This window comes from Euleptes europaea, chromosome 16 (genome assembly GCF_029931775.1).
Source record: "Euleptes europaea isolate rEulEur1 chromosome 16, rEulEur1.hap1, whole genome shotgun sequence".
Classification (NCBI taxonomy): Eukaryota; Metazoa; Chordata; class Lepidosauria; order Squamata; family Sphaerodactylidae; genus Euleptes; species Euleptes europaea.
This window is the reverse complement of record NC_079327.1, coordinates 10,715,963-10,743,108: the sequence shown is the minus strand read 5'-3', so window position 1 is coordinate 10,743,108 and position 27,146 is coordinate 10,715,963. Positions and strand designations below refer to the sequence as shown.

Genomic DNA, 27,146 nt, shown 5'->3' with positions numbered 1-27,146 from the left:
GGTCAGTGTTTGTTTGTTTTTTAGCTACTATGAAAGAGAGAGGAGCCCCATGGCGCAGAGTGGTAAGCTGCAGGACTGCAGTCCAAGCTCTGCTCACAACCTGAGTTCGATCCCAATGGAAGTTGGTTTCAGGTAGCCGGCTCAAGGTCGACTCAGCCTTCCATCCTTCCGAGGTTGGTAAAGTGAGTACCCAGCTTGCTGGGGGTAAAGTGTAGGCGACTGGGGAAGGCAGTGGCAAACCACCCTGTAAACATAATCTGTCAAGTAAATGTCATGATGCGAGGTGACCCCATGGGTCAGTAATGACCCGGTGCTTGCACAGGGGACTGCGTTTACCTTGATGAAAGAGAGCTTGCCCAGAGATTGCCCAACCATGGTAACTGAGAACAAAAATCCCCAGGGTGTGAGATATATATTTATATAAATATATAATAGGCTGCACATAAATTTGAAAGCAGTTCTAGCCTATAGGGTGTTGTTAGGACATAAAGAATTGGTTTTGCCTCCTGGAAGGTTTTTCTGGGCAAGCTGGGTTGAAATGAATGGGAGGGGGAAAATGGGCCTCTGGAATTCTGGGTTCTTACCTCTTTAATTCAATTAACCTTTATTGCTCATTGACAAAATCTCATAATATTTAAGAATTTAAAGAGAGAGATTTAATGCTTTATATACAGGGTGAGATAACTGGTTTCCATTTAGAGTTGTACGAGTGCCGTCTTAAATTATATGTTAGTGTGGCCTTGAATCTGGTTCTGCATGTTTTGCAATAGTGATTCATTTTCCTTTCTATGGCTCAGTAATTTTATAATGAACATACACTTGTTCCTTCTCCGCAGTAGGTTGAATTGCAGTCTTTTAAACCAATTATCAATTATCAGGCTCTACAGATAGGGAGAGTCACATTACAAAACAATGCTTCTTGCTCTTGAATTCTCCCCTACTCCTACACATAAGGCCAGCTGGGTGACCTTGGGCTAGTCACAGCTCTCTCAGCCCCCACCTACCTCACAGGGTGTCTGTTGTGGGAAGGGGAAGGGAAGATGATTATAAGCCGGTTTGATTCTCCCTTAAGCGGTAGAGAAATTCGGCATATATCCTTTTCCCTAGATTTAACAGCCATTGGGTATCCAGCAACCACTTCATGAAAGTCAGCCTATAAAAACCAACTCTTCTTCTTTTTGAAAGTCCAGAATCTTCTTCCTTGTATTGTATGTGTGTCTGCAGCTATGCTTTGTATGATGGGAGAGAGGCAGGGAATCTCCTTTGGCATGCTATAAAGGTGGCGATAACAAATTCTGGGTGCAATAATCCACCATGCTGTTGCATGCACTTTATCAAGGTATAAACCTCAGACCTACTGAAGAAATATTACAGTGTGAACGCTAAGATTCCAAACATTCCCAGCACAGTCTTCTTAAATACCTGCCACGTAGGGAGTAATATCCTAAGTTACTTAGCCGAATAACGGGAGCTGGTTAGAATGAGCTACGTTGAAATATCTCCAGTATAGCCATAGCTAAAGAGTAGAAAAGAGCAAGAGTCCCGTAGCACCTTAAAGACTGACACAGTTTCTGACGGGGTATGAGCTTTCGTGAGTCACAGCTCACTTCTTCAGCTAAAGGGATCTCTGTGGGGAGCAGAGATGTTAGTGCCGATTGAAAGGATGGGTGTGCAAGCTGGCTGCAAGGAGGGCTTTTGAAGTTAGTATCCATTGGAAGCTTGGCCGTCTACATTTTGTTTTTAACGAGCTAGAATCATAGAGTTGGAAGGGACCACCAGGGTCATCTAGGCCAACCCCCTGCACAATGCTGGAAATTCACAATTACCTCCCCCTCACACCCCCAGTGACCCCTACTCCATGCCCAGAAGATGGCCAAGATGAGCTGCCTAAGGTCATAGAATCAGCATTACTGTCATATTTCCGCTTATTGACACTTAGTCAGTTACTCTTCTCCTTACATACAGTAGTTGCATCAAAGTCCATCCTAGAAACTTCAAAAGGAGATTGAAAAGTTGTAACCTGCTTCCTTAAATACTTGTGTCCGAAAGGAGTTAAGCTAGCATTCCCTTTCTGTGCTGGTAGTGTTAAAGGCCGTAAACCTTCAAGGTAGTTCTTCAAAACTTCATTCTCAAAAGGCATTCCTTTCCTTTATCCCTTAGAAGCTCCTTGATCCATTGATCTTGAGCAGCATATATCTAATGTTTGAGGGATATAAGGACTGAAACAAATCTTGCCACTGACAATGTAGCCTTGGGATCCCTGTCACTTAGTAAAAAAGGCATTATGTCAGACATAGAGGCATTAGATTTATATGTTAAAAGGGGAGAGATATAACGTGGTCGGAGTTCCTCATAGAAGTGGCATTCCAAGAGGGCATGAGCTAATGAATCGATAGAGCCTGAAGAGCAAGGACAGGTCCTGTCTGGGCATGGTATGTTCAAACTCCTGCCCTGCATAACCATAGAGGGGTTAGCATTCAGCCTAGTTAAACAGAAAGCTCTAGAAAGACGAGGAGTTGTCAAATAATAAGTATAAGCAGGCAAACCGCGTTGTGGTGGTATTCCGAAGAACTGGCATTGATTCTTGTACACAAGCATACTCAGCATATTTGCTCCAGGGTGATTGACCTTAAATGTCAGCTAAGGCATGAACGAATGACTGTAACCTCGTAAGCATGAATGGGCAACACTCCAAAAGAAGCAAGTAGATCGGGGTGTCAAACTCATTTGTTACAAGGGCTGGATATGATATAAATGTCACTTGGGTCGGCTGGGCCATGCCTCACCAGCCCAGATCGGGAGCGGGGTGGTGGTGGTGGCTGCCTCGGCCAGCGAGCCTGAAGCGGGTTCGCCAGCCCAGATTGGGTCTGGAGGGGAGTGGCTGCCTCGTCTGGCTCGCGGGCTGCATAAGACCTCTCAAGGGGCCGGATCTTGTCTGTGGGCCATATGTTTGACATTCCTGAAGTAGAACCTCTTTAAAAGCATCATGTTTTACAGAATCCCTCAAGGAGGAAGGGCTGTTCAGCTGATTCCTTACTGCAGACTTGACTGACTTCCAACTCCCTTCAGAGGGGGTATGAAGATCTATAAGTGGTCAGTTATCTGCAAGATGTTGATGTGGCAGCTTATCAGCTCTGTTTAATAAAATACCCCCAAGCTGTCATACTCTTCTTCTGTAATTACTAATTCCCGCCACCTCAGAACAGAGAAGGAGAAGTGTGTGGTTTTACTGTTTAACCTATTAATGGTTTGGCTAGTCATTTCAATAGAGGAACATGACAGTTTATTAAAAACAAAATGTACACAGCCCAGTGTCCAACTGGTGGTAACTCCAGGAGTTCGGGGGGCTACCCCTCGTTGCTGCCAAGTTGCGTATTGATCCGTCCAGCTAGCACATCTCTGTTGCCCAACTAGTGCCCGTCCCCTTCAGCTAGGATTGTATTAAAGAACACAGCACACAATACCAGGATAGAGAAGCAAGGAGCTGAAGACTTTCACCTTCATTGTCTTTCAAGTATAATTCATTTCCACGTTGAGGAGGTTACTACAGCTCTGTTGTACACCAGAAGAACTCTGCTGGATTAGACCAGCCCAGTCAAGCATCTTGTCTCACACATGGCCAGACAGTTACTACGGAGGACCAAAACGCAAGTTCCTTCCCATCACTGGTGTTTTCTTTCAGCGAACGTGGAGCTTTTCCTTTAGTCATCATGACTAGTAGCCAAGTAGCCACCGATGGACCTATCTTCCATGAATCTTCCATGAATCTGCTCTGCAGCAATCAGTGAATTATTTGAGCTTTTACCTCACTCCATTTTCAAACTGTGCCAACTTTGTTAGCTGGACGTGACTCCTAAACACCATGGGACTCTTGTCTATGTATTCATGGAGCCGCAGTTCCAGAGGACCTAATGCTTTACATTTATTTCTGTCCTCTTTATACAGAGCCTCTTTCTCACAGCATTTCTAAAAAAAGGGGCTACATATTTTTTTTCAGATTCAGAGAAGCTGCTCTTTCTCCTCTCAGATGCCCATCTAGTTGTCTCCTATAGACTGTCACTCTTTGCCTCAGCAGCCAAGAAAATCCCTGGCATCTTCAGTTAAAAGAGACTAGGCAAGTAGGTGATGTGAAAGACCTCTCTGCCTGAGACCCTGGAGAGCCGCTGCCGGTCTGAGTAGACAATACTGACTTTGATGGACCAAGGGTCTGATTCAGTATAAGGCAGCTTCATGTGTTCATGTGAGTATTAATGCCCCAAATGTTATTAATGCTCCAAAAAAAAGACTTACATGAGATTTAAAAATTCAATCTAACACTTTCCTCCAGTAGAAATGTGTCAACATTCTGTTTTGGGATAGCTAGGTTCTATTTGTTAAGGTCTTACTAAAACGTTATGTCCCTGGAAATTTAGGCATACTCTTTGGCTTCAGTATTTATTACAGGGAGCCAGCATGGTGTGGTGGTTAGTGTAACTATACCCTTCTATACCCCTTGTAATATGGACACTCTTGGACTCTCGTGTCTGTACATTGGGACTGTTGCTGAATGGCAGGGGAGGCACAGAGAGAGACAGCACCACACTCCAAGACACAGGCGCATCCCAGGCACCCCACCGGACGTCGCTGTACGGAGCCAGCAGGGACCTGCAAATGGCACACAGCACCTGGACCCGGAAAGGGAAGGGGACCTGAACTCCATCTTTAATCTGAATGCAGAGCAGAACAGAGAACTCCAAAATGTGCTCCTGAGCCTCTCTGCCAGAGACTCGCCCCTGGAACAGCTGCTTTCCTGGTCACCTTTTGCATAACCAAAGAAATGGCCAGCATATCAAGATCTGCCTGACGACTTCAGACTCAGAACAATAGCATTTTCCCCTTACACACCTTACATTCCTTCTCAGGGCAAGCTAATCCCATCTTCTCCTTCCCCTCTCTGCTCCCAGTTCCTACCAGCTGTCAATAACGCAATCACTGAGTGATTGACAGTCATCAATAATCCTGAAGCAATCTTACCTTTGTGCCCCACTGCTCACATTCCCTGTAAATCAGTCTGCCCCAAGGGCAGAATTTGACTATAAAACAGAGAGACCTGGCACATGTCAGTGGCTTCTTCTCCTTTTGGATCCAGAACACAAGATGTGAGTCCTACACCTGGCATGTAGTCCTTTTTCCCCTCCCCTCGTGCAGCTGCAATTCTGGAACCTCCTTCTGCAGGAAAGGTGACTATGAACCGCTTGGGAATCTCAAAACCTTTACTTTCTTAGCTCTCTGTGTGATGGGAATTAACTGTTTGTTTGTGTGTGTGTGTTGTTACCCTATTTGATTACTTTTAATAAAACCCTTAAAATTCATAAAGGCCTCCTTGTTATTGGGTTGCTCTCCATTTTGGCTCGCTCACCTAGGGGCAGAATTGGTTTAGAAAGATCCCCACTCCAGTCTCTTGCATGCTCTATTTAGTCTCCAGCTAATTTCCCCAAATAAAGGAGACCCCCTGTGCTTGGCGTAACAGTTAGGAACGGCAGACTCTAATCTGGAGAACCGGGTTCGATTCCCCACTCTTCCCCATGAAGCCTGCTGGGTGGCTTGGGCCAGTCACAGTTCTCTGAGAACTCTCTCAGCCCATGCCGAGGCAAGCAATGGCCAACCATCTCTGAATATTTCTTGCCTTGAAAAGCCCATGGGGCTACCATAAGTCAGCTGTCACTTGACGGCACTTTACACACACAAACTTATTACAGCTTCCTTCTGGAACTAGACCTTTGTAACATTTATATTGACCATCTCCCTTCCCCATTCTGTAACATTTGAAGTGGGAGGTGCAGTTTCTTTTCTCTGTTAACACTGGGTGGGGGTGGAGGGATCTGGTAAAGGGCTCTATTTTGTCTTCTTGGAAACTGGACCACTACAAGAACTACAGTCAAGAGGGGCTTAAGGATGCATTGCTGGAGAAAGGGGCCATTAAAAATCAATGTAAAATGGCAAATATATAAATACAAGTAGTCTAGTTTTTAACGTTAGTGAATTAAGTAAAATAGAATGCCCAACACTGGAGGCGAGGGGCTCTGGCTCAGTGGTAGAGCCTCTGCTTGGCATGCAGAAGGTCCCAGGTTCGATCACCGGCATCTCCAGTTAAAGGGACCAGGCAAGTAGGTGATGTGAAAGACCTCTACCCGAGACCCTGGAGAGCCTCTGCCGGTCTGAGTAGACTATACTGACTTTGATGGACCGAGGGTCTGATTCAGTAGAAGGCAGCTTCATGTGTTCATGTGGAGCATTTTATTTGGCAAGCTTGCATTCATAGACCAGAACCCTCGAATGCAGAAACAACTTAAAACTGAATTTGTTTCTGCAATTTTTGTGTGTGTAAAGGCAGCTGGTTCCTCTCTGTGACATTTAATAGCGCTCAGCATTGTGATGTCATGATGTGGATAAGTTCAGATTGAGCCGTGTGGGTTAGACACATGGCTGCTGTTTTCAGCAGCAGTCTTGGGTTTAGCTCTTCCTAATTTGGTTACTAGAATACAGGTATTACAGCTTGCCTCCAAGTGAAATAGCTTGCATCTTTGTCAAAATAATGAAAACGTAACATTTTAGGGGTCTTGAATAGTGCAGGGAGGGGGTGTACGTTACCTCCACATTGAACAGAGAGTCCGCTTACCCATTTATTGCGATTTATATTCTTATATAAGATCTTGTTTTATTGCTCCATTGATTTCAGACTTTCCTGGCAAAGATAAGTCCTTTCCTGGCAAAGATAAGTCCTCTGTCCGTAGTTTATTATTTAACGGCCGCTTTGAAGATACACTGAAAGTGATAATCAGTTATGCCTAAATGCTCATAGGCGCTCTTTTTGCACTGAAACTGTTTAAGAGTAATGAAATTATGCACATTAAGTATGTTTGGATGCTCTCACGTGAATGCCTGTTGTTTTTGCCAAATCTCATAATGTGTTATTAACCTTCTTGCACACGGTTTGGGTGATTAGCACCTATTACAATTCAGGCCAGGACTAAGCTGTAACATGGTGAGTATGGTTAACCTTCTAGGAACTCTGGGGGGGGGGCAAAAATATTGTATTAAGCACTTACTTGCTGCGCTTTCTTTTATCGCCTGCTGTCAGGCCGACCATTGCCCGACGCGCTCGCAGTGAGAGTGAATCATCTGCGCCGTCCAGTCTCCCTTCTTCCTTCTCTGCCCCGTCTTTCTTGAAAACCTTTTACCAGAGCTCAGGAAAGCCACCTCTGCAATCTGAAAATGAACTTCCCAAGAGGTGAGAGCTCTGGTTATCTGCCTGCTCTTCCTTGCTGCGCTTCCCACACGGCCGGCTTGCAATAGGAGTCACTGCTAAGCGAAATATTTGAGGATCTCTGGGCAAAGCATTGTGCGAAAATGCTTGTTGAGAGTTACGGCTCAGAGAGCCCTTGCTTAATTATTGCACTGTTTTTTATTGTTCTAATTCACCCCTCCCAAAAATCAGCATTGCCAAATCAAATTAATGAGGATTTCATTATTTTATCCTCTTAAACATGGGATTTCCCCCCCAAAAAACACATCATCAATAAGATCTTGAAGAACTCTATACATGTATCCAGTGTGCTTTAATGCCAGGATTGGGAAGTCCTTGTTCACTTTCCTGGCGTTTGGGCAAGTAAGATGTGTCTGTTTCCCCTATATAAAATGGAAATAATGTCGATTTACCCCCACATAGTTGTTCTAAGGGTTATTGAGAGTTATTATGGAGGACTCGGCAAGTGAAAATTCTCCGTATTTACAGTCTTCCACTCGCTGCAACTCGGAGGGCATCAGCTCCTCAAACAAGGTTCACGTTCTTGTTAAATTAATGAAATTTAAGCAAAGTTGTTCAGGGAGTTTTGTTCCAAAGACTGAATGGTGGGCTGTAAGAACTGGCAATGTTGATAATTTTTGTGAGGATTTCACTACTAATTACCTTCTCTGTAACGTGTGCTGTGTAAAGGTTTGTATGACAGTGACTAACATTGGCATGATATATTTTTAAAATGCTTTAAACAGAATCTTCCCATTGTCCACCCTGGTATCAGTGAAGCTTGTTGAAGAGGGTGGTTGGTAAATCCATGTTGATGGCTCCCTTTGGCCAGCCTGGATATTCATATTTCCAAAAACCATAAGGTGCATATTGTGGTGTTGCCCCATAAGTACAGTTATATTTGGCCCCAAACCCTTCCCTCACTGAGGACATCAGTACAAAAATACAGATGGGCTATCCATTTTCTAAGATTTGTAGACCCCTTATATCAGGGGTGGGGAACCTTTTTTCCGCCAAGGGCCATTTGGATATTTGTAACATTATTCGAGGGCCATTCGCCACTGCCCTCTTGTAGTACAGAGGGAATACGTTCTCCATGGCCTGGGTGGGAAAGGGTTCACACAGTTTCTTGGGCGGTCCTATCAGCTACGTTGCTAACAACTCTTCTGCAAGGGGGGAAAAGGTTCCTTTTCTTGGCAAAACAAACTCACATCTGCCTTGAATAGTGGCTATTCCTGTCCGCGGGAGGGGGCAGATCGCCAGTCTTAAATACTTCTGAGCTTGAGATCTTCCAGGACCCACAAAGGGCCAGACCAAATGACTTCGCGGGCCTTATACGGCCCCCGGGCCTGACGTTCCCCACCCCTTCCTTATGTCTTTTAGCATGTGGCTGAGAGATGCGTGAGGCCATGCTATCCGGTTTGACAGCCCTTTCCTCGACTTAGAAGTGTGCAGAAAGCATGTGTGTGTGTGTGTGTGTGTGTTTTCACCGTTGGTCAAGCACTTTTGCAGTCTCACAATGCATGCATGGTGGTATAAAGTCACCTAAAATAATCTTTAATTTCCTCAGTCAAGATCTGTATTTGAATGGTCTGTGAAACTGCAGTGGCGCATGTAAAAGAGCACTGTACTATACAAAGCTAGAGATTGTATATGACGACCTTCTTACGCCTCTATAGTCTCCCCTTAATAGGATTTTTTTGTTAAATGATAGCAACGTACTCTGAATGCAGGTCTGTGGACAATTCTTAGCAGTTGTTGACTGACAATGTTAAGGATGAGCACGGTCTTTTGGAGTTTTGTTCTCTATCAGACTGGCTTGTAAGCTTGCCGGTCAGCTGGTTCCTGCCTACCGAATTCAAAAGCCTGGTTGTTCACAGTCACAGAAAAGAGAGTTCTTTTCTTTGGAGGATTTGCAGTAGAGATAAAAACAGCCGCCATAAGTCGGCTGCGACTTGACGGCATTTTACACACACACACACAAGAAGATAACATTGGGGTTACGTGACTGAAGTGGTCATTGGAAGATGACTGACTTACGTAGGAGCCAACACAGGGTGCGCTGACCTGAAAAAGAGGTCAGTCACAGTCCGGTTAGAACAATATACACATAATTTCTCAGTTGTTTGAAATGATACTTTGAAGGATCTATTTGTGCTTATATTTGGTGTGTCAGAAATATGGAAATCGTGTGTCGCATGACATCCCGAATGGTCTTTTATGTCAGTAGCTCAGTATTTCAAAGGGAGAGACTGCCGAGTGTTGAGATCTCAGGGAATGATCCTTGAGGTGGTAATAGAGGTGTCTGATGGAGAGCCGATATGGTCTACTGGTTAGTGTATTGAACTAGGACTTGAAGACTTGGGTTTAAATCCCTACATGACCATGAAGCTGACTGGGTGACTATCAGCCTAACCTGCCTCACGGAAATTTGTAATTATAATGGTCTACTGGTTAGTATATTGAATTAGGACTTGAACACTTGGGTTTAAATCCCTACATGGCCATGAAGCTGACTCTGTAAGCCTAACCTCCCTCACAGAAATTTGTAATTATAAAATGGAGGGCAGGAGAACTTTGTATGCCGCCTTCAGCTCCTTGAAGGAAGGATGGGATAAATATGTGATGGTCTGAGATCTGAAGCTAACGCTGAGATTATGATTTAGAGGGCTAAGTGCATGGCAGAATGAAGATCTAATACACTCCCAGCATTGTTACCTTTGACGGCTGTTTCCTGTCCCCACTCCTCTAAAAAATCCCTCCAAGAATAATCTTGAAATAGAAGAGAAAAAAGGGAAGCCCAAACAAAAATTGTAATAATGGGTAATTACAGCTGCCACCGCTCTGGTGTCCTGGAATATATTAATTATAGAAGAGTAGAGGTTAGGGTTGCCAACCTCCAGCTGCCACCTGGAGATCTCCCACTATTACAATTGATCTCCAGATGACCAAGACCAGTTCCCCTGGAGAAAATGGCTGCTTTGGAGAATAGATTCTATGGCATTATATCTGGCTGAGGTCCCTCCCCTCTCCAAACCCTGCCCTCCCCAGGCCCCACCCCCAAATCTCCAAGTATTTCCCAACCCAGAGCTGGCAATGCTAGGAAAGGGTAACTCCATACAAGATCTAAGTGTGATCGAGCCACTTAGAACAATGACCAGCACCCACAACTTCAATACATACGCATAGAAAGTTTTCCAGAAAGTCAAGTGATCTCATATTTGATTTCTAGGGCTGCCAGGTCCCTCTTTGCCACCAGCAGGAGGTTTTGGGGGGCGGAGCCTGAGGAGGGCGGGGTTTGGGGAGGGGAAGGACTTCAATACTATAGAGTCCAATTGCCGAAGTGGCCATCTTCTCCAGATGAATTGATCTTTATCGGCTGGAGATCAGTTGTAATAGCAGGAGATCTCCAGCTAGTACCTGAAGGTTGGCAATCCTAGTGATTTCAAAAGAGGAAGTCTCTCTAAAATGAAAAGATTCATTAGAAGGAAGTTGAAAGGGAGGGTCAAGTGTCTACATTGTAGAGAATAATTGTGGTTTGTGAAGCAGCTTTCAATCACTGAAACTCAGAATGCATAGTGGAAAGAAGAAAAGGGAAAAAATCAGGTTCAAGATGCTTCTAGCATAGTTGCCAAGCAGAAGTGAGGGTTCCTTTTAAAAAGAAGAAATCTGACCAAGATATGGAGGATTAAACAAATGTAAGTTGACGCTAAGATAGTCAGGAGCTGGAGGATCACATTACTAAAACATTAATATAAATAATAAATGATTTAAACTGCTAGGTTTGGATGGAATGCATCCAGAAATGCACGAAGAACTGAAACGCAAAATTGCTGACCTTATAACAAAAACAAACAAACAAAAAACAAAACCATACAGCTTGTCACCCAAGTTAGCTTGGTTCAGTTGGGTTGCCAACTGAGAAGTCACAGGTCAGTTATACTAACGTCTGTTCTCAGTGAATTGGCGGAAAGCATTATTAAAGATAGAGTTGTTAAGGATACTGTAAAACCTGATTGTGCAGAAGTCTAGTGCATTTTTTCCCCTTAGCAAGCAAAGTATTACTTGGAGGAAAATGGTCTCAAACAATCAGAATAGGACTAGCAGCATATTTAGATATGGGGTTGGACCCAGACGACGTTTTCCACTAATAGAAGGGGTGGGGTAATTTCCACGAATTCCCTCTTCCTGCCATAGATGCCCAATTTGTCTCTCACGCCGTTCTTGAGGGTGACGTGTCCCCCAGGATCAGTGTTTTGGGACAGTATAGAAACAGAAAAACCAGACATGTTTTTACCATGGGTAGACCAATGTGAAGAGGTGAACAACTTTGGGATCTGTCAGTGGGAGGATCCTAATTGATAAGGACTCTGCAGCTTCAGGGTAAGAAAGCTTTGGTTGTTACAGATCACTTTAGCTGGATGAAATAAGAATTTCAGCTGCTTTTCTGATTTCCCTCCCCCCCTCCGTTAATTTTAAGATTACGAAGTAAGGTGACCTTTCTGTAATTTTTTTTGTATGTTTGTTTTCTGTCAAAGGAAAAGAGAAGTTGAACTGAAAGCAACTGTGTCTGCCTGTGTAGGAGGCCACAAACTCTGTCAACAGCAAAGAACCAGTTCTCAGTCAACTATAACTTTGTGGATTGAGCTTTTGTGTGTATAGGAATGTTTCTAAATGGAGGGGGGTATTATTTTGAAATCAGAGTTTTGGAAGACTGGTGCAAAGATTTAATATTTCATTGTGGGGGGGAGACACCTCCCTGTAACTACGGAGATAACATTGGGGTTAAGTCTAGGGCAGATTTACAGGGGCTGTTTTGCTTGCATTTGGAGAAGCTCAGCAGTCCATGAAACTTGAAGGAAGAAGAAAAGGACTTCTGTATTTCAGGGTAAATTTTGATAGCCGATGTCTTTAAAAGGGTAATTTAACTGAAGAGGCTATCAGTATAGGGTTGTACTTGAAGTGGTCCCACAGGTAGGTGATGTTTTTTTGTCTGTCTCTTTTGGCTATTTCACAATAATATTACTGGCTGCTTAAGGTTAAAGTGCAAAAGGGTAAACCTTCTAAGGTTTTCACAGTAAGCCTGGTTTATTTTCTGCTTCATGGCAAAGAAAAAACTGCAGGAAAACTTCAGAGGGGGGGGGTTAGTCATATTATGTGCAAACGGTTATCTCTGGGATACTGTTACTCACACTTGTTTTCAGAATTGTGTTCTTGGTAAAATAATCTGATGTCAAAGAATTAGGGTGTGTACTGTTGCACATTTAACGGATCAGGGAATAATTTAAACTATAAACACATCTGTGTCTTGCCAGAACACCTTGTTTATGTGTGCTAGGCACCAAAAGCATGATAATAATCTATCAGCAAAACTTTGTGTGTGTGTCCCCGTTGTGGAGTTTGTACCCAATAAACCCCTAAAGCATTGAGGAAAGGGGCTCCTTTCTGTCAAACAGTTCTTAGGTTTCTTCTAGTAAACATCTAGGCGTGTAAACTCTTTGGGAAGCTAGGAGGTTTGAGGAACGGATGTACTTCTCACTATCCGAGACTCCTTGAGAGAAGATATATTTCTTCATTCTTCATCATTCAGTACGTACATTTTTATATCTCATGGTCACAGGAATCAACTTCCGCTGATTTAAGCTCAGCTCTGGCATCTTCAGTAAAAAGTTCAAACTTTTACAATCATGCATAGTTGTGTTTAGATTTCTAATAAGAGTCTTCCACTCAAACAACCAAATTAAGTCTAGGGTAGAGTTACAGGAACTGCTGTTTTAACTATTGCAAAGGAGGTGGGGGCTCATTGCAGAACCATTATCTTCTGCCCCCTCCTTTAAAAGTTAAAATTGCCAAATAAATGTATGCCATGTACCTGCAAAGGCCCCATGACGCAGAGTGGTTAGCTGCAGTACTGCAGTCAAAGCTCTGCTCACGATCTGAGAGTTTGATCCCAACGGAAGTTGGTTTCAGGTAGCCGGCTTGAGGTTGTCTCAGCCTTCCATCCATCCGAGGTTGGTAAAATGAGTACCCAGCTTGCTGGGGGTGAAGTGTTGACGACTGGGGAAGGCAATGGCAAACCACCCCATAAACATAGACTGCCTAGGAAATGTGATGTGATGTCACCCCATGGGTCAGAAATGACCCAGTCCCTACACAAGGGATCACCTATCCCTATGTTATCTGTAACTCTTTTTTTTGTATTTTAGAAATTAATGTCGTTAAATTGGAGTACATTTTGAATGAGAAGAGATTTATTATTCTAAAAAAAATCCTCATTTTTCAGTTCTCCTGTCCTACTTCCTTCCTTTGTATAGTTTTGTTTTGTTTTTTGATGTGCTCTGTATTTTTTACTCCGTTTATACCTGTTTGTGGTGATTAACTGTGGCATTTTACCCTAACAGTAAATATTGCCTTAAAGGACTAGTTGGGATGGGTGTTTATACAGCAGGAAGTTGTAGGAGCTAGAATATTAAATATTTATCTATCTCAGTTATTTCCCTGATTCATAAACGTCTTGTTTTTGAAATGCAAACTAGGGAGAACTGCTTAAATATTCTAGATCTTCAGGCTTGTGTAGGGCATAAAAGTGAAGGTTTTCACATAGTGCGCTGTTATATGTAGTGGACCTGCATCTGGATATACCCTGCAAAGGATAACACGTACACCAATCGAAGTGGAAAAATCTCCTAAACCTGCAGCTTCAGGAAATGGGTTTTCCGCCTGGGGATTTAATAAATATAGGTTATACCAAAGCTCTATCTGAGATGAGTCAAATAAGTCAAGATATAGAGCTGCAACAGCATTTGAGTTTTGCCGGGGGCATTACATAGGATTTAAACAGTACCTGCAAACTATCTGGGAAATTGGTTCTTGTAGGTTATCCGGGCTGTGTAACCGTGGTCTTGGAATTCCAAGACCACGGTTACACAGCCCGGATAACCTACAAGAACCAATGAACTCTGACCGTGAAAGCCTTCGACAATATCTGGGAAATCTTGTAAATTCCCAAAACAAGCACAGCTTTGACTCAGGCGCGATTTAACATACTGCCCTCTGAGCCGTTAAAAGGGAGGTATAAACAAAAATCCATATTTGGAACAGAATTGCCCTTGTGGAAGTCAACAAGTGGAATCAATTGGGCATGTTCATTTACACTGTCCTTACTCTGCCAAAGCAGCCATTTTCTCCAGGGGAACTGATCTCTATCGGCTGGAGATCAGTTGTAATAGCAGGAGATCTCCAACTAGTACCTGGAGGTTGGCAACCCTACCAGAGAGGCCTTGTCTCCCTGCTCCCACTGTTTAATGGCTCTAGAGATCATAGTTAGAAAGAGAATTAATACCCCCATTGCAGAACTAAAAGCCTGCTTCTTGATTTGCTTCCTTGCTTGCAACTCTTTTTTGGAATGTCAACACAGCTGGAAAAAGAAGGCTCGATATATTTGAGCTCTCCCCCCTCACTCCAAGTGCCTTTATGTATACAATGATTAGCCAGATCCACCCAAAATGCCTGAGGCATTCCTGATTCATCAAAAGCTGAAGTAACCTGGAAAGCCATTCTATATTCTGTGTTCGAGATGCTGACGTGAGGGGTCACAACAATTTGGAGTAGCGGGTTATCAGGATTTGGATGGTAGGATTCTATTGTTTGCTGTTACTCCTTTATATTTGCTACATGATGCAAAGTTTTAAGCAAGTTGTTTTTATGCTGTGCTAAATTATTAGTGGCTTCAGAATGGTAGCCTGGGACACCTCAGTGACTTGCCGAATTGTTACAGTACAGCTGCCAGGCTTTGACTGTGTTGTATTCCAGGTTGGGCAATTCTATGCCAGGGGTTGAAATGTGGAAATAATTTGAGTCGAGATTGGATCACCCACTGTCATTAATAAAACATTTAGGATTGCCTGACATATGATCATTATGTCTTGGGGTATAATTCTGCAATTTGGGGGGCTGTTTTCTGGTTTGCATGGGGCCTTGTTGGACCTCAGCCAATACAATACCTCAGTGATTTTTGCATTGTCTCTTTTTATCCTGCTCCTTTCTATAGTAATGGGGAAAGACGAAAAAGGACGTCATCAGTCTGCAGCAATGACTCTGTAAATGCTGGTGGAATCTCTCTTACCCCCCGCCGGATCTCCTGGCGGCAGAGAATCTTCCTCAGGGTAGCATCGCCCATGAAGAAATCTACCTCAGCAATGCAAAATCAAGGTCTGTGTACATTGAGAGAGCTAACTGTGGATATGTCACTTGATTGCATCTCTTTTAAGAGTAGAAGTTTCCATTTTGTGCTTCGGTGCAAGGTATGACTGAGCACTAGGAGTGGGCATGTGGCTAAAGCCGAACCAAAAAAACACCTGTTCAGTATTTTTTCGGTTGGGGGGGGGGGATGTTCACCAGCTAAAAAAAATGGCAGAAATTAAAGGAAGCCAGAAAAACGGATCTTGAATAATGTCATTTTTTCAGCATTATTTGTGTTGCTTTGGCCCATTGCCATTTTCCCCTCCTTACTTACCTGCTGGCTGAGTCCTTTCTGTTGCCACCTTGGAAGTCTGTGTGGACTTCGGAGGCAGCAGGGGGTGGTGATCTGAACACTGGGCTGCCTCAGAAATTCACATGGACATCCAAGGCAGCAAACGGCACAAAACTTGAGCGCTGGGCTCCACCAAGCCATGTATTTTTCAGGTTCAGGTTTAATAAACCTGAAAATTTTCGATTATTCAAAACAGCCAAATCCTTAGATCCAGCTCTTTCGGATTTTTTGAAAATTTCCAGGTTTATTAAACCCAAACCTGAAAAATACCCCCCAAAATGGTGCAAGGCTCTACGGCAGGGGTGGGGAACGTCAGGCCCGGGGGCCGTTTAAGGCCCGCAAAATAATTTGGTCTGGCCCTTCGTGGGTCCTGGCAGATCTCTAGCTCAGAAGGATCTAAGACTGGTGATCCGTACCCTCCCGCGGACAGGAATAGCCTCTGTTCAAGGCAGATGTGAGTTTGTTTTGCCGAGAAAAGGAAACCCCCCCTTGCAGAAGAGTCATTAGCTATGGAGCTGCTAGGACTGCCAAAGAAACTGTGTTAACCCTTTCCTACCTGGGCCATGGAGAAACGTATTGGTTGGCTTATTTTTAAATTGATAATTTTGTATGGCCCGCGAATGATGTTATAAATATCGAAATGGCCCTTGGCGGAAAAAAGGTTCCCTACCCCTGCTCTACGGGGTACTAATGCCTGATCCACTTTGTTATATGAATATGAGCAATGGCAGTTAAATGCACATAGGTTTGGGTTGTAATCTTCAACGAAACCATGCACATAGCAGGAAGGAAGATCATGTATATTTCTGCCACTGTGATAGAACTATGAGATGGCAGTGGGGTTAATCCATGGCTAACACATAGTTCTTTGCAGATGGAGGTGATGGTAGCGAATTGTTACCCCTGTCTCCCCTTGCGCCATCTTTGGAAGAAGACCCCCTGGCTTCCATATTACAAAACGATGACTCCCAAGATAACACTGGGGAGAAGAAGAACTCGGAAGAGTTGCAGAGTCTGTGGAGGAAAGCTATCCATCAACAAATACTGCTGCTTCGGATGGAAAAAGAAAACCAGAAATTGGAAGGTTAGTAAAGGTTAAGAGTGCGGGCAGAAGTTCAATGTCCAACTAATGGTGTGGGTCCAGCATGGATCCAACCTCAGGGGCCTTCCTCCAGCTTCCTGTTCTGTTGGAGGAAGTGCCACTTAGGTTGGAAGAAGTCTTCAAAAACTTGCTCAGTTGAGGGGTAGGATAAGGAGTAGGATCCACCCCTGTGGAATCTGCACCATATTTTACTGGCTAATTCTGTTTCACCTGCCAAATCCACCTCGCTTCTAGGCAAGACAGTTAAATCTTAGCTGGGAACCCTATAACAAGTTCAGTATCTCAAACTGTGCTTTATTTAGCTCTCAATAAACTGAGAGTGAGCCCCAGAATGTATACCAGATTCCTCGCAGTGTGCAAAGTTTTCATGGCAGGTGAAGTGAAGTGGGAAGTTTCCTTCAAGGTAGGAATCCTGAAAATTTCTATCTTGACACACTGTGTCCAGCATTGTTTGGGTTTGTTGATGTGCATCAACTCCAAATTCATTGCTGTATCACTTAAAATTGAATTACTGAGACGTTTTAGACAAGGATCTTGCTCTTTTCCATGCTCCCATTACTGAAGAACTCACCCTTGCCTTGGGAAATTACTGCCTTCCATCTCTCTCTCTCTCTCCCCCCCCCCTCACACACACTCACTCACTCACACTTCCATTTGTGTTAATGGACTTTATATGAAACATGTCAACAAAATACTAATAAAATATTTCTTTCTAATGCTGTCGAGGAGGCTTTGAATGATGACTGTTGTTTTTATAGAAGGTAAGATGCCCGCCGAGAGAATCTTTTTCTGTTTATCTCTAGACCACCAACTCTGTTGTTTTGTGTGTTTCAAAATGTTGTCGTGACTTTTATAATCCCTACCGCAACCTGACACGTCTGAGGGGTGAGATAAAGAGTAGGAATTTGACACTATCATTTATAGTATCCTCAGAATAGTATTTTTCCCTCCTAGTAAATTCTGTGTGTTTAAGAACATTTGACAAGCAAAAAAGATGGGTGCTCAGGCCAGGCAGAAGTCTTGTGTTGTGTCGGCCTGGCTGTGGAAATATGGCATTGGGCTTTTCACTCAGTGCTTTCCCCCAGGGATTCTAGTTGAGGTGAAATCAGAGTGGGCCTAGGGTCTAATACCAGCTCCACAACTTTTCTCCTCTTCTCCCCTGCCAGCCGTATCTGGAAAGTAAAGATCTCACATTTACTGAACGTAATCTCATCTTGACACTGAAGACCTAACTGCACATAACAACATCCTCAGATCTGTCAGAAGGACCTTCAATCAGATGTACGTTGCGAGTTCCTGCGTCAGAGCTCAGTTCCTAGTTGCGCGGGGGCCCATTTGGATTGAGACTGTGGTATGCAGGGAAAGGGGTTTATGCCTTCTCCCCTGTGCTGTTTTCTTAACTGAACACAGCTCATGGGGGCACTAGAGAGCCAGTGTGGTTTAATAGTTAGAGCGTCGGACTATGATCTGTGAGACTCGGGTTTGAATCCCCAGTCTGCTGTGGGTGGTTGTTGTGGGGATAAAGTGGAGAAGATGAGAATGGTATAAACCCCTTAAGACCACCATTTGAGAAAATGGCAGGGCATAAATGAAGAAGAGCTGGTTTTTATTCCCTGCTTTTATCTACCTCTAAGGAGTCTCAAAGCAGCTTACAATCTCCTTCTTTCCCCTTCAGAAGCCTAAGAAGAAGAGTTGGGTTTTATATGCCAACTTTCTCTACCTTTTAAGGAGAATCAAACCGGTTTATAATCTCCTTCCCTTCCTCTCCCCACAACAGACTCCTTGTGAAGTAGGTGGGGCTGAGAGAGTTCAGAGAGAACTGTAACTAGCTCAAGGTCACCCAACTGGCCTGATGTGTAGGAGTGGGAAACCAACCCAGTTCACCAGATTAGCGTCCGCTGCTCATGTGGAGGAGTGGGGAATCAAACCCGGTTCTTCAGAATCCACCACTCTTAACCTCTACACCATGCTTTCTGTCAACAAATAAATGTTTGCCCATTGGGGGGGTTTCTATGTTTCCTGATGGGTTTTCCCAACAAGGCCAGTAGTTTCCACTGATTCAGGTCAGGAGAATGGCATAGGGAAGAGGTTTAAGTATTCTCTCCCCATGTACAACAGTTCTGATCTGAATCGGGCTGCCCACATATCTGAGAACTGAATCCCAAGCGCAGAAGTCCCAATGCACATCTGACTGAAAGTCCTCATGGCAAACCCAGGCACAATCTGAGGATTTTGTCTTGTGAGTACTACAGCTGAGTCAAAATACCTCTGTCATGTTAAAATCACTTTAATCCCTGCCCAAAACTGACCTCTGCTCTCAGAATTTGTTTGGCTGTCAACTTGGAATATTCATTGTTCCTCTGAATTTTGAATAGTGCCATCGATCCCATCATAACATAGTTTCATGGTAATGTATGTGCTCAAATATCTGTGGCATTCAGTTTGCCGTCTCGGTCCATGTGATTTGTGTGTTGATGTAATGCACAGCTATAAAACATTTCGTGCCTGTAAGGATATGTCACGCTAATTACCTTGATTTACCTCACTTGCTGGTTTGATTCTGTGAGATTACAGGTCAGGTGATGTTGGCAGAGGGTAAAGAAAAACACAACCATTGCATTGTGGGAATGTTCCACTGAATGAAGCATTAAACAGGTTGAAACAACTACTGAACAGTCCCTTTGCAAAACTGCGCGCGGCTCTACAAACATTCAGTTTGGCATCAACACAGAGCTAGATGCAAACTATTGGGAAAACCCCTTTCCACCTTCCTCAGGCAATTCTTCCTTCGTCCTGGCTGGTGGAAAATTGCCTGGGGGATACAACCTTTGCCTATGGTTTACAACCATAATGTTCAACATATGTACGATTTGCTTGCTGTAAACTGCTCATCTGTGATAGTTTTATCTTAAATAGTGCGTGCCTTGCGTTTTCTTTCTCTCTGTGTCTCTTGCAGCAAGCAGAGATGAGCTCCAATCCCGAAAGGTTAAATTGGACTATGAGGAAGTGGGTACTTGTCAGAAAGATGTTATCAATGTCTGGGATAAGAAGCTCATAAATTGCAGAGCCAAAATCAGATGTGACGTGGAAGATATTCATGCTACTCTGAAAGACGGTAATTTATTTTTTTGCACGAGAGCAGTCTCCTCTGCTGAAGTAGAGTAAGACAAGCATTATTACACAGACCTCTTGATTTTTCTGTTTGAAGGTTATGAAAGCAGAATTGGCAAACCACTTGGTCATGTCACAACCTGTTTCTTTGCCATGGTTTATACAATTGAAAATCTGAGTTGTCATAGTTTCATAGTCAGTGACCCCTTTATTTAGCAAGGCCCATTTGGAAGTGCGTGGCCCAGAACAGGCATTTGTTGTAGGCTCCAACCATAGGGTTTACAAATAGTCTTCCCAACAGAACCAGAAAATATGAATGCATGGTTTCGATTCAGTTCCAGAACTTGGAATTTTCCGAACATGCTTCATGTGCGAGCAGAGGAGGACGTGGGAAGGTCATGATACTTGAATGTGGCCATACTAACTGAATTTACTAACTGAATTTAAGTATGAAGAATGCTGTTGCTTCTTCCGAAATAAGGCCAGGTGATTTCTGTAGCAAGGCAGAAAACAAAAACAAAAGTTGAGTCCCAAAAGTTGAGAAAGGTGGAGTATAGATAATGTAAATAAACAAAAATAAAGTTTCTCCCCCTCTGATTTGAAAATTTTGTTTGTTTGTTTGTATTTTCAGGTGTACCAAAAGGTCGCCGGGGAGAAATTTGGCAGTTCCTCGCTGTGCAGCATCGTGTGCGACATCGGCTCTCAAACAAGCAGCAACCCCCAGACATCTCGTACAAAGAGCTCTTGAAACAACTGACGACTCAGCAGCATGCAATCCTCGTAGATCTAGGTGATTTGCAGATTCTGTATTGGAAGCAAGGCTTGCTATGCGTATATAGAACAGACAAGACCAGGAAGCATATGACCCGGGGGCCGGATTCGCCCCCTTGAGACCTCTTATCTGGGCTGCGAGGCCCCCCCCCCATCCCGATCTGGGCTGGCAAGGCATGGCTTGGTCTGACCAAGTGACATTTATGTTATATCTGGCCCTCATAACAAATGAGTTCAACACCCCAGGATAAGATTCTTCACCATCCTGGGCTGCTGATAGATGCATGGGGGCGGGGCAGGGGATATATGTCAGACAGGAAATCAACCGTCCTCTGCTGTAGGGGTAACTGCTTAGCAGTCCTGTTTCCTGCACACAGTAACTTGCTGGTCATCTGCAACATGTGCTTCCTCCTTGATTAACGTTGCTGTGCATCCGGGTTAATGAGATTCATCTTGCAAGCAGCAATGGATTCGAAGAAGCTGCTGCCTGTTTGTTCTCAGAGCTAGGGCGCATAACCAGGGTTACTGTGTTTTATTCATTGTGGCCCGTTTTTGTGAAATAGCCTTTTGGGTCAGCCCATAGACAGCCTAAAAAACACTTTTTTTTTTACACCACGAGTTAGTGGATTCTGTGACCTATCTAAGTTATGCAAATAATGTGGGTTTAATTTCTCTTTTGCACAATTTATTTTTCCAGTTTTGCTAGTCAGAGAGATAGGAGCTTACAGTATGTGGGGTGGGGTTACGAACTTCAAGGGCCTGAAGTTCTCCCAGAATTACAACTGAACACCAGACTGAAGAGATCGGTTCCTCTAGGGCAGGGGTATCAAACTCGATTGTTACGAGGCCTGATAGGACATAAATGTCACTGGGTTGGGCCGGGCCGGGCCATGCCTTGCCAGCCCAGATCGGGACTGGAGGGGGTGGCTGCCCTCAGCTGGCTTGTGAGCCAGATAAGAGCTCTCAAGGGACCAGATCTGGTCTGCGGCCCTTATGTTTGACACCCCTGCTCTAGGGGAAATGGCAGCTTCAGAGGGTAGACTCCATGGCATCTCATCCCTCTTCTTCCCAATCTCGGCACTCTCCAGGCAACCCCCTCCCACCAATCTTCAGGAGTTTCCCAAGCTGGAATCAGTAACCCTGATGGGTACTAACCCGGCGCCTTGGAAAATTTACTTAACACCCCCCCCCCCCCAAGAATTGCTTGTCGCTGAGATTTGCTTGTTCTGGAATTCCTGTTTCCAGCTTTATTCCTGTTTCCTGTTTTATTTTGTGCATATGCTGGACTGCGGAGGTATTGTGACCCATGTGCGGCTTTGCTCAAGCTTAACAACCCCTTGTAGCTGCCAGTTGGAATACTGGGAAAATGCTAGCCATGATGAGTGCTCTGTTTCTCGTTGAGGAAATGAAGCTTGCTCGAGGGGATTCTGTTTTCATTCTCCTTTTCAGCAATGCAGGTGTTGGAACAGGATCTGTGCAAGCGACAGGGAAAGGGGGATGGAGTTGTCACAATGCTGTCAGACTGGGGAGCGGACTTTACTATTCCCCCTCCTTCTCCAGATTTTGTAGAGGCAGATGTGTGGTAAAATTCTCATCATTTCATCAAGGGTTATGGCGATATGTCTGTAAACACTCGGAGAACTTTATTTATATTTGTTCGTTTATTGGATTTCTACCCTGCCTTTTCCCAACTGGGGTCAGGCTCAGGGCGGCTCACAACCAGAAAAATATCAAAATAACTCATAATATGCAACGTAAATTATACTTAAAACCTATTACTTAGAATTCTACAAAAACTGACAGCAGCTCTTCCCTCCCTGTTCTTTTTCCAGGAAGGACCTTTCCGACGCACCCTTATTTCTCTGCTCAGTTGGGAGCAGGTCAGTTGTCCCTTTTCAATCTCCTGAAAGCTTATTCCTTGCTGGACAAGGAGGTGGGCTACTGCCAAGGCATCAGCTTTGTGGCCGGAGTGCTGCTTCTCCACATGAGCGAAGAGCAAGCCTTCGAAATGCTGAAGTTCCTCATGTACGACCTGGGCTTCCGGAAACAGTACAGGCCCGACATGATGTCACTACAGGTAAGGCAGAACGAACGAAAATCGGTTCAAAGAAAGTGGTTATGTTGCAGCAACATGTGGATTTGAGACCACGTCACATAATGCAGTTTGTGGATGGAATCCAGCCTGCTAGACTCAGCAGTGGGTTGCCAGCCACTGTGTAGGAAAACGCTGGGAAATTTTTTGAGGTGATGCCTGGAAAGGGTAGGCTTTCAGGGGATATGACATCACATCCTCGGTGACACATGAACGCATGAAGCTGCCTTATACTGAATCAGACCCTTGGTCCATCGAAGTCAGTATTGTCTACTCAGACTGGCAGCGGCTCTCCAGGGTCTCAGGCAGAGGTCTTTCACATCACCTACCTGCCTAGTTCCTTTAACTGGAGATGCCGGGGATTGAACCTGGGACCCTCTGCGTGCCAAGCAGATGCTCTACAAACTGAGCCATAGCCCCTCCCTAGTCTAGGAATTTCCCCATCTCTATAATAGAGACCATGATGACTGGGGTAATTCATAGAGTCAAATATACCTCCAATATGCTGTTTTGGAAACTGTGTCATTTTCAGTACAGTGGAATTTACTTCTGAGTAACCTTGTCTGGAATCAGGCTGTTCTTCCGACTAGCTGTTTCCTGCCTTAGGAATGGCCTTCTTACTTGAGTTTAGAAACTCCATTAACAATGTAATAGGACTTGACAGCTAATCAATATCTGCCTGCTTCTCAATTCTCTTCGGAAGAGATGGGGAGTCTGCATGCTCAGGATGGCAATAAGTCAAGGAAAAACACAACATTTTGTAGCGGGGAAGGGAGAAGGTGGGAATGGCCAGTTTGCAGTGCAGAGTTGTAACAGAGGAGCAGCGATTTTCGAACTGTCAGGAAATCAGAGCAAGGAAAGGCTTTGGGGGGGGGGGCGCTTTTTCGGATAGAAGGAAGACAACTTGTGGGGAGTGGACTGGTGGAAGTTTATAAAATGACTAGGAAGTGAATTATTTTGAAAACAGAGATAATACATTCCTGGCTTCACGAGGAGATGATTTAACTTCTCACCCACCAGATAAGGCTCATAGACTCCGGCAGGTCAGCATTCCATTCCAGGTGTGGTTTGGGTTCCTCTCAGTCCGAGACTCACTGTCTTGCAAAGTAATCTTCGTCCATTGAGTTTTAACTGTTGGGTGCCAAATTTCAGCGTCCTGCAGGAGCATCTTTTGGGATAATGAGCCTTACAAATTCCCCCTTTCGAGGGCTCAACTACGCAAGGCACAAGAGAGCCAGCGTGGTGTGTAGTGGATGATCTTAATTGTTTTTTCTTCTCGTATGTTGTCGTAGATCCAGATGTACCAGTTGTCGAGGCTTCTCCACGACTACCACAGGGATCTCTACAACCACCTTGAGGAGAATGAAATCAGCCCCAGTCTGTATGCTGCACCGTGGTTTCTCACCTTACTTGCTTCACAGTTTCCGTTGGGATTTGTAGCTAGAGTATTTGGTAAGAACTTTTTGCAACAGTCGTAAAGGCAGTGATAACTGCTTAATCCCTGAAGTTGACCAAGTCATTGTAGTTTCCCCTCCCCCTTACAATTGAGCATATTTTGGGTGATTGCCAGTTACCATTTTAAAACGACTTAACCACTTAAGGGAGACTCAAACCGGTTTACAATCTCCTTCCCCGGCTTACAATCTCCTTCCCTTCCCCTCCCCACAACAGACACCCTGTGAGGTGGGTGAGGCTGAGAGAAATGTGACTAGCTCAAGGTCGCCCAGCTGGCTTCATGTGAAGGAGCTGGGAATCCTACCTGGTTATCCAGATCTGAGTCCACCGCTCCTAACCACCGCTGTTAACCACTACACCACGCTCAACCTGGGAGTCAAAGGAAATGAAAGAGGTTGAGCTAGATGCTACATAAAATATAAACAAATAAATGTATTTTTATTATATTGTGCACCAATGTATGTTAAAAACACTGGGCCTACAATGCAGACTACCTAAAATTCATGAACAAATATCAACAACACATGCTCAGTTGATGTCAATACATAAAATGACCAAACTAAGACCAGATGCGTTTCAACCTTCCTCAGTGGCCATACATAAAACAATTTTATAATACACATCCTGACATATACATACACGATGTACAAGGTCAAAGACATATAAAAGCCTTTTAATTTGTGTGGTTTATGTAGTAATGTTTAGTCCATGTGTGTTAAAACATGGCTCGCATTCACATCTTGTATATGATATCAAACTTCTCAGGATGTGTATAACATCACCAAGTGTGAAAGAAAGAGCATGGCCAGTGTTTTTAACATATATTGGTGCAAAATACAATAAAAATAGATTTATTTGCTTATATTTTATGTAGCATCTAGCTCAACCTCTTTCCAGTTACCATTTTAGCCATCACATCTGACTGAATAAGCATTGGCAGGAAGGTAAAACTTTTGATCTCTGCATTTTTTTTAAAAAAAATTGAGGCTGTACTCAAAATTTTTTGTGCTCCAAAGGATCACGACTGGATTTTTAGCCGAGTATTAAGGTCTATCTTTTGTTGGTTGATGTATACCGCAGATCTAAACTGGTAATACAGTCTTTTTCTTTTCCCATGTAAGCCAACGTGGTGAAGTGGTTAGGAGCAGCAGACTAATCTAGAGAACCAGGTTTGATTCCCCACTCAACGTATGAGTGATGAACTCAATCTGGTAAAGCGGGTTGGTTTTCCCCGCTCCTCCACATAAAGCCTGCTGGGTGATTGGGCTATTCACAGTTCTCTCCAAACTCTCAGCCCCACCTACCTTACAAGATGTCTGTTGTGGGGAGAGGGAAGGTGATCGAAAGCTGGTTTGAGACTCCTTAAAGGTAGAGAAAATCGGGGTATAAAAGCCAACTCTTCTTTTTCTTCTTCACGTTTCAAATATATTATGAAATGGGAGCTTGAAGTTGCATGGTTATCAGATCTATGTTTTTGTTTCCACCCCAGACATTATTTTTCTTCAGGGAACAGAAGTCATATTTAAAGTAGCCCTCAGCCTGCTTAGCAGCCAAGAGGTGCAAATCATGATGTGTGATACTTTTGAGAACATAGTTGAGTTTCTTAAAAACACTCTCCCGGATATGACAAAGCCCCAGATGGAGAAGATTATCACACAGGTAAGAGTTTTCCTTTTCTCTCAATTTCCTTTTCTACCAATCGCAGTGTGGATTCTTAGATCAGCTCCTGGAAGTCCTGATTGTTAGACTGTGTGTGACCCAGTGGTGTTCTTCACCTTGATTTACTTTAAACTCCTTTGAATCAGTAAGTTTCTAAATTGTTCTTTGCAGGCCACAGCACAGAAGGCAGCATAGGAGTTACTTACGAGTAGATCTGGCTAGAACTAATTTCTGCTTCCAAAGAAAGATTTTAGTCTGGCATGTCAAGGAACAGGCTTGTCTTCTGTTTTTCCTGATAGGTCTTTGAGATGGATATTTCTAAGCAGCTTCACGCCTACGAAGTAGAGTATCACGTTCTTCAGGATGAGCTTCAGGACGACTCGAATCCGTGCGATGACAGTGAGGGTCTGGAGAAACTCGAAAGGATGAATAATCAGCTCAAGAGACAGAATATGGACCTCTTGGAGAAACTGCAGGTAAATCATGAAGGGCCAGACTGGATGGTCAACGGAAGATCCTAGACCATGATGGCTGAACACCTGGAAAATAGTGGCAAGAGGAGAGAAATGCTAGGAAAAGGTGCTCAATCTCCTCCCATTCCTAATCTGGGCTTTCCACATGCATGTTTCTTTTTGGCTGTGGAAGGAAAGGATGGTGGCAAGAGGGTAAGAAATGAGCATCCGTGGACACAGCTTTCCCTCCAAATCAGATAATCAGATAATGAGAGCCAGAGTGGTGTAGTGGTTAAGAGCGGTGGTTTGGAGCGGTGGAGTCTGATCTGGAGAACCAGGCTTGATTCCCCACTCCTCCACATGAACTGCGGAGGCTAATGTGGTGAACCAGGTTGGTTTCCCCACTCCTACACATGAAGCCAGCTGGGTGACCTTGGGCTAATCACAGTTCTCTCAGCCCCACCCTACCTCGCAGGGTGTCTGTTGTGGGGAGGGGAAGGTAAGGTGATTGTAAGCCGGTTTGATTCTTCCTTAAGTGGTAGGGAAAGTCAGCATATAAAAACCAACTCTTCTCCTCCTCCTCCTCTGCCCATTGCTTTTTTAGGTGTTCAGAGACCTGGAACTTTTGCATGTTATCTTGGACACAATCATTATCCCTGTTTCTCTCTCTCGTGGACATCTCACCG

The 27,146-nt window shown here is 44.1% G+C and overlaps 1 protein-coding gene across 1 annotated transcript in view; it reads left to right on the top strand.

Moving 5' to 3' along the window:
- TBC1D4 (TBC1 domain family member 4) overlaps positions 1-27,146 on the top strand; it is a 50,040-nt gene that overhangs the window by 20,547 nt on the left and 2,347 nt on the right. The window contains exons 10-17 of the mRNA XM_056861888.1: positions 15,336-15,496; positions 16,693-16,902; positions 19,877-20,035; positions 20,663-20,821; positions 22,635-22,879; positions 24,187-24,346; positions 25,839-26,008; positions 26,308-26,484. Of these exons, the coding sequence (XP_056717866.1) occupies positions 15,336-15,496; positions 16,693-16,902; positions 19,877-20,035; positions 20,663-20,821; positions 22,635-22,879; positions 24,187-24,346; positions 25,839-26,008; positions 26,308-26,484 (1,441 nt within the window). The remainder of the gene's footprint in view (positions 1-15,335; positions 15,497-16,692; positions 16,903-19,876; positions 20,036-20,662; positions 20,822-22,634; positions 22,880-24,186; positions 24,347-25,838; positions 26,009-26,307; positions 26,485-27,146) is intronic.